Source organism: Berghia stephanieae, chromosome 3 (genome assembly GCF_034508935.2).
Source record: "Berghia stephanieae isolate SIO BIC M18660-M18661 chromosome 3, UCSD_Bste_1.3, whole genome shotgun sequence".
NCBI lineage: Eukaryota > Metazoa > Mollusca > Gastropoda > Nudibranchia > Aeolidiidae > Berghia > Berghia stephanieae.
In genome coordinates, this window is record NC_088362.1 from 98,682,253 (window position 1) to 98,696,124 (window position 13,872).

The 13,872-nt window shown below is 36.9% G+C and overlaps 1 protein-coding gene across 2 annotated transcripts in view; it reads left to right on the plus strand.

Moving 5' to 3' along the window:
- Positions 1-8,665, plus strand: part of LOC144968951 (uncharacterized) — an 18,886-nt gene extending 10,221 nt beyond the window's left edge. For both annotated transcript variants that reach the window (XM_078907844.1, XM_078907843.1), the window contains exons 6-7: positions 2,482-2,676; positions 7,448-8,665. In XM_078907844.1, the coding sequence (XP_078763970.1) occupies positions 2,482-2,676; positions 7,448-8,179 (927 nt within the window). In that variant the 3' untranslated portion in view covers positions 8,180-8,665. The remainder of the gene's footprint in view (positions 1-2,481; positions 2,677-7,447) is intronic.
- Positions 8,666-13,872: the final 5,207 nt, after the last annotated feature.

The window sequence follows — 13,872 nt, forward strand, 5'->3', positions numbered from 1 at the left end:
TAAGGCCAGACCACCAAAAGAAAACAAATCGTGAGTTGGATTCAACAGCTCAACAAATGGAATCATTTGTTTTCTTTAGCACTACTAACAACTCACTAGGCGAAGCATATTCTAAAAGTAAAAGTGGTGTCAGAATAGAAGTCAGGTTATAGGTTTACGGAGAATACGTTCTGATTGACAGAACACATTTGTAATCCACTTCATCAAATATAGGGAATGAGATTAGCGGAAGAGTAGCGTCCCTTGATTGGACGTCACCTTACAGAGAGAACGTCAATTTGGTTTTGCGCATGTGTCTCAAGCCGCTTTCACCGGAAGCGAGGACGAGAGACGCATGCGCACAACCAACATGACGCTCTCTCTCTAATTACTTTTCCGCCGGTGACGTCACAGACTATGGGTGACGTCCAATCAAGGGACGCTACTCTTCCGCAAATCTCATTCCCTATACGTTCTGATTCACAGAAAACATTTGTAATCCACTTCCTCAAATATTAATAATGTCGAGGTAAAATAAAAGCTGAAATAGGTATCAAAAGTGTGATGTCAAAAAACTGGTTCCACTCTCATTGGAAGTGTAAAAGCCACTCTTTCAGAGAAATAGATACATACGATATGTAATTAATCTCCTAGTTTCAGAGTGATCACGTCTTAGTTTATGTCTAAATATATACTGGTGGTCAATAACGATTATCCACCCTCGCTCTTTAGCGTCCCGTAATCCTAACAATTAGCTTACACAGCCTGCAACTAAACAGTTATACCAACTTTTGATTCAATATGAAACCTATTCATCAATAGTCCTCCGAAGGGCTGATTACATTACACTTCCAAGGAATTTGAAACCGGAAGAATAGAAGGCGTGACGATACGATTTCTCAGCCCTATTTGAATCTAGTGTTTCTAAAAAAATGAAAGAAAAATCATTGAGGAGAGTGAGTCATGATGTCCATCCTTTCTCAATAACGCAAGAACAAAAAAACAAGGATATTCTATGCTACATAATATTTCTATTTTACTCTCAATTTCATTCGGCAACCACCCTTTTCTATGCTCTTCTTCGTAACCAGTGTGGTTCAGCGGTATCGTCTTTGCTTCGCACCCGAAATATACTGAGTTCGATAACCCGCTGCTGCTCTGTGGCCTTGAGCAAATCACCTCGCCCTAGCTAAATTTGCGGCGCTGCACTGCGGCTGACGCCTGGGTCATTCTAATAGACCCTAGATAAAAATTTACCCAATGGGATGAATAAAGGGAATTGTATTATATGATATAAAGGACAGATTGTTTTTTTTTTTTGACGATAGGGTGTCTCGGGGTTGCAGAAATCTTTTGATCGGATAATGACAAAAAATAATGATCAAGGACCCAATGTCGATCATTTTGTTTGCGAGTCGAGTAGCCTAACATTTTATCTTTCGAAACCCTCGAGACCCAAAATTATCGAAACAATCTGATTCCTTCCGCATAACCTGTAAAAAAATATATGAATCTAATGATGATGATGCCATCATAAAAATCAATGGAGAAGAAATAGAAAGAGTAAAGAATTTTGAATATCTTGGAGCCAGGATTGAGTACAACGGGAAATCGGCCCCAGAGATCAGGAGGAGACTAGCAATGGCAAGATCAAAGCTAGAAAAGATGAATAATATCTGGAAAGGGCAGTGCATTCAAACAAAAATCAAAATCCTCAAAAGTGTTGTTTTCCCAACTGCAACATATGGATGCGAAGCATGGACTATCAGCAAAGCAGAGAGCACAAAGATCACAGCTTTTGAAATGGCATGCTACAGAAAAATACTCAGAATATCATGGACTGAAAAACAAACAAACAAAGAAGTCCTGAGAAGGATCGGAATAAAATCACCAATTCTTCTTCAAACTGTAAAGAAATTGAAACTAAACTATTTTGGCCACACGACTCGCCACGAATCATTAGAAAAGCACATTCTGCAGACAAGGGTAGACGGCAAGAGAGGAAGAGGTAGACCAACAAGAAGCTGGGAACAAGATATATGTGAATGGCTGGGAATGACAGCAACTCAAGCAAGTAGACTGGCGGAAAACCGTAATCTGTTTCGCAAGAAAGTTCGGGAAGCAACGTCCTACGCAGGATCAGCTGACTAGATGAAATGATGATGATGATGATTCTTGAAGAGTAATTTGTTTAGTTTAATAGCATTTTGAGAACTAGAAACGGCTTTATAAGGTATGCCAAATAGTATAATACTTAATTGGAGTGGTGTGCTGAAATCCTTTTTGATGTATTTTGTGTGCACATTTTATGAAGGCCAGACTTTGGTTAATAAGTCAAGTGAGAAATATATATATATATATATATATATATATTTTATATATATATATATATATATATATATATATATATATATATGTGTGTGTGTGTGTGTGTGTGTGTGTGTTATGTATTGATTAAATTTTCTTTAAAATTTTGATTTCAACCAATTTCTTCATTCTCAGGGATATACAAGGCCAGTGCTTTGTTCAGATGGAAAAATTCTTAATTCGGGTCGTTGTGAAACTGCGTTGAGTTTTATTGTGGGTTTGCCGTACCGGCTAACTCTTGTGCTTGTTTCTCTGAATCACTATAATGACTCTGCACAAGACATTTCCGAGTTGGACATTACAGAGACAACAAGAATCTTAGAACAAGAGGTAAGAAAGATGGAGAGCATAAAGTGGCTTTCGGTGTAACATCTCGTCACAAAATTGAAGAGATGTTAATCGTGATCAGTGGCCGGATGAGTGACAGTAAATTGCCGCTACCGTCCATCAAGCACTTTATACACATTACACTACTCGAGATCAGATGTGAATGAGTATCAGCTGCTGACAGTGAAGGATAGTGTAAGAGTACTAGCGTATCCCAGCCTTTGTCTTTGTTCGGAATGTCGATAATGTCGCATTATAGTAGGGGGAATTAGGCCAAAACCGTGCAAATTCGGGTTGAAAGCATGAAAATTTACATACAGGTTGCTAAGACCCATAGAAAAAACATCTGATATAGAACCACTCTGGCAATCAATCATAACGTATCAGTTTAAGGCCTTAGATTTTACCTATTACAGCTATATTAAACAAGGGAAATAACTGCGTAAAAATATATATTTTCTTCATATTCATTGTATTAGGGAAAATAAGGCTAAAACCGTGCACATTGGGGTTGAAATCCTGAAAATTGGCATATAGGTAGCTATGACCCGTATAAATAACACCTGATATAGAACCACTCTGGCAATTTATCATAACAGTGCGTTTTTAGCACTTTTATTTTTTCCTATATAGCATTACTTATCCGAGGAAATAACCACGATAATGCAATGTGCGCTCTACAACTTTAAATACACCGGTAACCATTTACGGTAGCTAACTGATAGTTATTTCGTGTTGAAACTAGTAGATAAAAACTGGAGAGGGGGAGAGGGAGTGAACGAGAGAGACGGAGAGAGAGAGAGAGAGAGAGAGAGAGAGAGAGAGAGAGAGAGAGAGAGAGAGAGATACTTTTACTCATTACTGTTCTGACCTAACACCCCCCCCCCCACACACACACACACCCCCCGCATCTACACAAGTCCGTGCAAGGCAAACCGGACCTTAAACACTTGCATCGGGTGCCGATACATTCTCTCTTACATGAACATTTGATGAGTTTTTAGGACACTTTTGAAAATTCTGGAAATAAGCTCCACAGTGGTTCATGTCGATCGTCACATTTGTTACAGGGTTCTCTTCTATAAAAGATATAATGTTAGCAAAAGCTCGACTTCTTTCAAGAACTGTGACATCATCATTATCATCAGCAGTGACATCTTTTAAGGCTTGTTTATTTTTTTAGTATGACAAATTTTATGGTAGTGTGCCTCCTGGGCGACTAAATTTCCTACAAAAAAGCACGTTTGTTTATTTCAGCCAATCTCTAATGTTGAACGTTGTCTCATTATTCTCGTGGGTTGCGAAATATATTCATTCGGTGACTCCTCCACTTCAAATGAAGAGGTTTGGAATTCTTGTAGGGCAATTCTTTTAGATTTCTTTAATTCTAATCGCCTAATTTTGTTGGCATTACATTTTCACGACAATACTTTAGCATCATTTTGTTTTAAGCTTTCAATAATCTCATTTCTTTCTGATGAATTTAAAAATTAGATACATCTAACTTGTTTTCATCACAAAAAGAGTTTCATAGCCTTTCCCTTTGTCATACCTCCTCGACTTAGAGGGACATTATAAACGGTCTGTGTTATCTTGTTAGCATATCAAAAACGTGTCCCAGTCTCTGGGAGCAGTTCCTTTTGCTATTGTATGTGTATCTGAAATCATGCAAACGCATTCCTTTATTAGGCATATGCAATATTCTTTCATAACTCTCTCTCTCTCTCTCTCTCTCTCTCTCTCTCCTCTCTCTCTCTCTCTCTCTTCTCTCTCTCTCTCTCTCTCTCTCTCTCTCTCTCTCTCTCTCTTTATTTCGTTCTTTCTGTTAAAAACCTATCATCAGCAGGCAAAATGTATGCAGTGCCTTACATAAGGACACAACGGTACAAATAGAACATACTCCCATTGTTGCTTTGAGGTAAATAACGTAAAGTAAATAACTTTCCACAATACAGCATCATAGTGGTTGATGTTGATGATAATGATGATAATTATAGCAATGTAAGTGGTATGCTGACTCTTTACTGTCATCAAGTTTGACCGAAATAGGTTTTAACTCACGTAAAATGATTATAGCAGTATTTTTGGAAAGAAAAGAAAACAGGAGAAGGGGAGAAGGTGCACTGCCCTTTGTCAACACCGGTTATCGGCATTTATTGAGCTGTGTTCTGCTAGTCTGTTTTGTCTACCCATCTGCTCGTCTTCCCGTCTGCCCGTCCCTTTTTAGAGCAATTGATTATACTTATTAAATCAGATGCAGAAAAAATCTCATATTATAGAATATTGCTAGCTAGACGTGAAATTGAATAATATTTACGATTAGATAATTTGTGACCCTCCGTGTCAAAGCGGTATTATGTCGGGATCCACTCGGTTAGGGAAATTGAATTCTTTGCCACAAATATCAAACTTGGGTTTAATTTCTGTACGTTATGCTGGAGTATAAATACTATTTCTTGCTTTACAAAAACTTCTAAGGTCCAATTTCTCATCGTTCTATCTCTAAATTCACTTTTTGGGGTCTGAATCATTCCGACATAATACCGTTTTGAGACGGAGGGTCACATTTGTATGGTACGTGAATCGAAAGTAAAGGGAAAGGAAAACATCCGCTTCGAAGCTAAAAATAGTCAACAATGGGAATCCAAAGGATGACGTAAAACAACCTTTGGTCGGCTTGCCTCGAATGTTTACAAAATAAAAATGAAAGAAATTATTGTCGTCGTTTCAAAATTTTCTTATCTTAAAAACCTTGGATCTCAACTAATACTAATCTCTCAGAGTGGTTCTATATCATAAATTATAGGGTTTTTTATATTCTACAACATATGTAATTTTCATGCTTTCAACCCTGTTCGCACAATTCAAGGGTTTTTTGGACCTAATTCCCCCTACTATTATACAACATTGGCGCCAGAACAGATCCCTGACGGACCTCATTCTTAAGCTTCCTAACTTTACTCGTAGCGTCTCCCAGCGCCACGTGGAATTGTTTTTCCCCTAAGATTGAAAAGAACAATTTCAAGGTTTTATTTGCACCTTATGATCTTTGCAAGTTTGAGCATTAATACTTCGCATCAGACCGTATCATACGACGCCGATAGGTCTATAAATACAGCATCAGTTTGCTGTTTCCTCTCAAACCCTGCCTCAATATGCTTTGTAAGGACAATGACCTGTTCCTTGGTGCACCTCCCTCTCCTGAAGCGCGCCTGCTCGGGTGACAGGGCAACGTCTAGGACCGGCCCTAATCGGTTTAATAGAACTCGCTCCAAGAGTTTGTACAAGCATGCTAGCAGCTCAGTAGTGATATGGTTCTGTAACTGTCGGCCTCATTCACCGTTTTTCCTAGCTTCAAGATGGCAACAATCTTAGCGTGCTTCCATACTTTCCTTTTACAAAAATGTCAGACATTGCCTCTGTCAGCCAAGCCCATGCGCCACGGTATCGGGATATATGCCGTCTATCCTTGCTGTCTTGCCGTTTTTGACATCGCTAATGGCTGCGCCCACTTCTCGGGGACCCGTTTGCTACGGTTCTTTATGTTCCTGGCAATTGTGTCTGCCTCACATGCCGGGGAAGCCTTCGTGAATTCCTGTCCGGATCCAATTTCTTTATCAGTCGACAAGCGAGGCAGCTAGAATGTATAAAGTCGAGACTTTCCACGGTCTCCGAATTGAATGTCATGCAATCCTCGATTACCGGAACCATTGAAGTGGTGGGCGACAGGTTTGTCATCGTCGTTTTCATTGGACCGCAGATGTTGTCCAAAGCTGTCTTGTCAGTTTATCCCACGTATGTCTTGGCAACATTTTTAGTTGATTGCGTAAAGTAGATTGCGATCAATGCAGGTGAAGGCCTTTCCGATGTCCCACACTGTTTCCCGGAATTTAATGGAATTTTCGGGTGTTTCTTGTTTACAAAACCCGCCAAAACCTGCTGAAAGCTGACAAAACCCGACAAAATTATGGACAGTGGGCAGCAGTGGGGAGTGAACAGGAGACTCAGGAAAGTGCACACCAGTGGGGAGTGAACCTGGGACTATGGATGAGGATATTAGAGTGAAATGAACTTGGGAGTATGGGAGATGGATACCAGTGGGAATTGAAGCCGGGCTATGCGAGAGGGAAATAAACCTGAGACTTAAGGAAGTGGGCACCAATGGGGAATGAACCTGGGATACGGGAGGTAGAGTGAAGCCAGGAATATGGGATTTGGACACCAGTGAGGGTGAATCTGGGGCAAGGGGAGGAGAATATCAGAGGGAAATGAATCTGAGACTATGGGAGATAGATATCAGTAGGAATTGTAACCGGACTATGGGAGGAGGGCACCAAAGGAGAATGAACCTTAGACTAAAGGAGGTGGGCACCAGAAGAGAATGAACATGAGAATATAGGAGTTGGCACCTATGGGAAATGAATCTGGGACTACGAGAGGTAGATACCAGTGGAGAGTGAAGCCGGAAACATGGGAGGTGGACACCAGTTGAGAGTGAACCCAGAAAGGTACTTTTTCCGAAACCTACCGAACCCGTCCGAAGTTATGGCAACTGGTAAGTAGTGGCGAGTAAACCTCAATATAAAAGTCGTACAAAAAGCATTAGAGAAAGACAATCTTTTCGTAAATGCGAATGCAGCATAAAAACTATTACTCATGATGGACTTTCTTCTAAGATTCTTAAAGCATAATCACGGATTTGAATTTGTTAAAAACTTTAATGAATATATTTTATTCATCTCTTTATGAACATCATTTATCTTTTTTTTTCTAGATATATCGTCAATTCAATGATATATTCACGATTATTATAGTCGAGTCGCAAATTGGAGTCATCCTTCACCCGCAAGTTCTTCAATCCAACCTTGACACCCCCCTGTTTCTTTTGCCGCAATTGGTCTGGGTACAAATATTTTTTTATGGCAGAGGCTTCAGCAGAGAATATACTGAAAATCATGTTTTGAAGCCCTTGCACCGATCAGTTGTCAATATCACTATGATGGACTACTATATATCCTCGTATAAACTATACTTTATCGAGAAGTTCTTCGATGATAAGGACAATCCGTGTAAAAAGATGTCGAGCACATTATGTAACTTCAGAATGAATAAATATGATTATGATGACAATTATATTTATATAGCAGATGCAGATATAATGAACAGAGCGGACTTCATCGACATTGGTCCGTACTTGGTATGTCCGTACATCCAGTTGTCTGACACAGAGATACAAGTACAAGAGACGAGTAATTATTCGTTTATTCCACACACAACACAACTGACGTTAAGTTTTGGACAGGGCCACACGGTCTCTCTAGTGGACTCCTTTGAAATCAATCAAATTTACCGGGGAGATGATAATGTGTTTTACGTTTGTTTAGATCTGTTGAAGTCCAAGTTTCCAAATTCTTCACAAGAAAAAAGTTTCCTCATTCCCATACTATCGAAGCTGGTCATCGTTTGTTTGTCATTTTCATCGTTTATGATTTTCTTCAATATGTGATGGAACCTTTGGATATTTTCGGAGGAACGCTACCTTGACATATGACTTGAGCATAATACTATCATTTTACTTGAGGAATGGCCTACAAAACAGTCTACATTTTTACCAGAAAATTTAAAGTTTTCGTGATATTATTAATATATTATCTTAATTTAGAGCAGTCATTTTTCATTTCATCTATGTGATTGAATTTACATAAACTGTTAACGAGAAATTAAATGTAATCATTTGAAAAATTCATACCATTCAGATTTTTTTTTTCAAAATATCAAAATATTAAAACATTGATGTCCTGGGTTACCCTGACACTCCAGCAATATCACTGAAGCAATTCGGTGTTGTGATTGAAATATTACCCAATAAAGCGAATAACCTTAAGAAGGAAAATAATACCGCATGAACGTAATCTAGCAGTTTACTTATCAGACGCTTGAACATTTTAATGAATTCAGTTGAGAAATAAGCTAAATAAAATTGCAAAAAGTTTACTTGTTTTTGTTTTTGTTTGCTTTTGTTGTTGTTTTTTTTAAAATTTGTTTGTTTGTGTTTTGGGTTTATTTTTTTTTAATTTATATGCTTTTGTGTTGTTTTTAAAAAGAGATATTTCTGATTTTAAAAATCATATCTTTGCTCATTCTTCTCCAAAACTAGTCATATCTGGATTCAAAACGATTTTAATTTTTTTTAATGTATTGTAAATGAATAATCCATTTTCGGACATTTTTTTCTATAATATATTTCTAAAGAATAAAATATTTAAAGATATCCGCTAGAAAATTTATTTATTAGGCGAGACTCGTTGCGATATCCTGGTTGACCACTTTGATAGAATTGTAACAATCATAGCATATTGGATACAACGTAGACAATGTAACAATCATAGCATATTGGATACAACGTAGACAATGTAACAATCATAGCATATTGGATACAACGTAGACAATGTAACAATCATAGCATATTGGATACAACGTAGACAATGTAACAATCATAGCATATTGGATACAACGTAGACAATGTAACAATCATAGCATATTGGATACAACGTAGACAATGTAACAATCATAGCATATTGGATACAACGTAGACAATGTAACAATCATAGCATATTGGATACAACGTCGACAATGTAACAATCATAGCATATTGGATACAACGTAGACAATGTAACAATCATAGCATATTGGATACAACGTAGACAATGTAACAATCATAGCATATTGGATACAACGTAGACAATGTAACAATCATAGCATATTGGATACAACGTAGACAATGTAACAATCATAGCATATTGAATACAACGTAGACAATGTAACAATCATAGCATATTGGATACAACGTAGACAATGTAACAATCATAGCATATTGGATACAACGTAGACAATGTAACAATCATAGCATATTGGATACAACGAAGACAATGTAACAATCATAGCATATTGGATACAACGTAGACAATGTAACAATCATAGCATATTGAATACAACGTAGACAATGTAACAATCATAGCATATTGAATACAACGTAGACAATGTAACAATCATAGCATATTGGATACAACGTAGACAATGTAACAATCATAGCATATTGGATACAACGTAGACAATGTAACAATCATAGCATATTGGATACAACGTAGACCCCTATACAATAATAAAGTGTACAATTTTACAATATTGTATAATTAAAATGAAAATGATGTGACAAAAATGAAAAAAAAACTACAAATGTCATTTTTGCTCAAAATAACGGAGCCAGGCTCATTGTACGCAATAACAAAAAATACCCGTCAACAACTCTCCTATAAGATTTGTACTGTTGTCTACAAATCCCTGAGCACGAACAGTCCCTCCTATATTAAAGACCTTCACAACATATATGTCCCCAATAGAAACTTGAGGTCAAGCAATGACCAACCAATCCTTGTCAAACCTAAGCCATCGCGTAAAATAGGTGAACAGTCTTTTCAATTTTCGGCCCCCCATTTTTGGAACTCTCTCCCGTCACACGTGAGATTCTCGGATTCGTTGACAACGTTCAAATCTCGCTTAAAGTTTTATCTTTTTACGTCATAATGTTGCAATATTATTTTCATATTTTGTTGTTGTTAAATTGAATTCGTATCACGTTTCCTTCACACTTGTCTCACTGTAATATGTTTTGTTTTATATTACTGTAAAGCGCTTAGAGCCTGTGACAACGGGGTAAAGCGCTATATAAATGCCATTTATTATTATATTATTATTATTATTATTATTATTATTATTATTATTATATATTATTATTATTATTATTATTATTATTATATTATTATTATTATCTAGTCGTGGGCTGGAGCCCCCCCCCCCCCCCCCCCCCCATCGCCCCAGAGTTTTTATTCTCCATTGTCTTCTGGCACTTTTCTAATCACTTAATTATTTGTTAATATCATCTGGTCCACTCATGGGTATTTTGTTTCTCTAGAATAGTTTTGTTTGAATAGGCCACATTTAAAATTTGCAGAGTTACCCTTTTTAAATAAGTACCGAGTCACTATCTGATGAGCCATGAACAGCCAATTTGTCTCTTTTTCTTCAAAAGCCTGGACAACGAAACTGCCAATGTTAACCGGGCTAATCTCCATAGGAGTGTATGGTTTCAGCAAGACGTGGAGACCTCACACATTGCAAATCGAACGATTCAACTTCTGATAGAAACACTTGAAGACAAACTCATCTCATGCTGGACTGATAACACTTGGGCACGCCACAAACCAGATTATATTCCGCTTGACCTTTCCACTATGAGGTCATTTAAAGGAATCTTTGTTTAGTTTCTTAAAACACTCAATTAAATAAGGGACGAGATAAAGAGTTTGGTTAGAGGCGAACCCATTAGATGTGCAACAGAACAATTGAAAACATCATCATCATCATTGCCCTTTTCACTCTGGGTCAGGGTATAGGCCACAGACAAACAGTTTCCATCCTTCTCTATCCTGAGCTAACTTTTTTTCATCTCATTCCATGTCTTACCACTTCTCTGTATATCAGCTTCTTTTATTCTTCTCCATGTTCCTCGTGGCCTTCCCCTTGATCTTCTGTCCTGAGGGTTCCAGTCCAATACTTTCTTTGTTATAGTGGAGTCATTCTTTCTAGGCGTGTGGCCAATCCATCTCCATCGTCTTCTCTCTATTTCCTCTTCCACTGGTTTCTGCTGTGTTCTTTTCCATACTTCTTCATTTTTTATTCTATCCATTCATTTTATTCTGAGTAGCTTACGCATGCACCTGTATACGAAAATCTGTACCCTCCTTATACATGCCTGTGATGCGTTCCAAGTTTCACATCCATACAGTAGGACAGACTTCACATTTGAGTTGAAAAGTCTTAGCTTTAGTCGAAGGGAGATATCTTTAGTTCTCCAAACTTTGTTCAAAGATGTGAATGCAGCCTGTGCCTTTCCTATCCGTGCTTTCACCTCTGCTTCCGTGCCTCCATCCTTGTCAATTATACTCCCGAGATAGCAGAAAGTGTCTTTATCTTCAAGTTCCTGATCTTTTACTTTGATTTGCTCCCTTTGACGCGTACCTATCCTGAAGACCTTAGAATTTTGCAGGATGAATTCTTAGACCAATTGATTCCGAGAGGCTGTTTATAATTGTGATTTTTGCTTGCATCTGGTCCTGGGTGTGGGACAAAAGAGCCAGATCATCTGCAAAATCCAGATCATTGAAAACTTGCAAGACGCAATAACTTCCGTTTGTAGAAAAACAGAGAACACTTTGAGCACATATTATAAAATAAATTTTACATATAATAAGGTCAACGCATGTTTTATTGATTTCTTTCATTCTTCAATGGTTATTTCTTACTCCAATGAGTGTCTTCTCGTTTTCAATAACTTTTGATCGGTTTTTAAATAATTATTGCATTTTCAAACGCGTTTCTCAGTATGAGAAAAACACAAGATTGCTCAACTTTTTTGGGGTTGACAGCTGCATGTACTGCATGTTGAAAAAACTGTCTAAAGTGACGTTTATAACGTTTGAAGTTTTTCAATTTTATAACACAGTTTCGAACAATAGCAGTTTATCAGGGTACAGGCTTGATGGTATATACAGAGTATATGGTTTTGATCTGCATGTTGGTTATTTGATCAAATTATATAATTATCAACAGCCACATTTTTGTCATGAATGTAATCTATCTTTAATGTTAAGAATTAACTTAATTTAGGTAAAAAAAATTGTCAAGATTCAAAACTACATCCATTTTTTACCCAGATAAGTCGTGGTTGTACCGGAGACAGCGATACTTGTATTGCTTTCTCAGGTTTTACCCAAAATGATTTACTCATTTGAAAGAAACATTATGAGCACAATCTATAAATGAATGAAAATCACTTACAAAATATTATAGGCAACAACAGGATAAGGCCACTCAATAATTTCGTCACACTGCCTTTTAAAGTTCTCTGAAAAGGGATGTTATAACGATTAAAGTTTACTAACACAGGTTCAAGTTCAACACTGTGCATAACCATATATATATATATATATATATATATATATATATATATATATATATATATAGGCGTGTGTGTGTGTGTGTTTTAATATTTACCAAAATGTTGGAGTCAGTCTACATCGATGTTTCAGGCCTTTTCAGCCATCGTCAGGACTGTGTGTTACATGAGTTTGGTTTGTTGTGTGTTGTTGTTTGTTGAAGTGGTTCGTCCTGACGATGGCTGAAAAGGCCTGAATTGAAACATCGATGTAGACTGACTCCAACATTGTGGTAAATATTAAAATAATAATTCGCTCCATTGCTACATGTCGAGCACTATTCATACCATATTTATATCCAACACGATTCAATATATATATATATATATATATATATATATATATATATATATATATATTATATATATATATATATATATATATATATTCAACTACAAACCGGAACCACTTCAACAAACAACAACAGACAACAAACCAAAATCATGTAACACACAGTCCTGACGATGGCTGAAAAGGCCTGAAACATTGATGTAGACTGACTCCAACATTGTTATAAATATTAAAATAATATAGACGTCTATATATTAAATATTACAAAATGTAACAATACGGATTCTTTTTTTTTTTTCTTTCCTTCTTTTAAACATTTTTTATTCTATAAGTCTATGTTGCCAGTTGCGTCAATATCGATATATAAGATGTCTGATCGACACCAAAAAAAAAAAAAAATAAATAAAAAAACATGGTGATCAAAACTCGTATGTATTCTTCAGAGCTTTGATCCGCCGATCGTGAAAACTGGGTCTGCAGACTTTTGATCCGCCGACCATCAATAGATAGTTTGAAAATGACGTCACTCAGGTCTTTGTGATTGTTTTTGCCATCCGCGTTTATGATTAATGCTCACTGAACTGTATTAAGCCAACTATAAACGTTCATGGATACACACAGATTGTGTGTTGGTCCGTTATACTTCCGGATGGCAATGTTATGAGCTTCTTAGCCAAGCGCATACTATCTATATACTTCTCTGCCATAGTCTGAAAAAACACATTTTAAATCTTTGGCCGGAAAACTCGTCCTTCGAATATTGATCGATTAAAATAGCATTTATCTTTAAAAAATGAAATTCTCAAACTAAGGAAATCCCTGGCTATGGAGTTGTTTTTGTATTTGGAAAGAT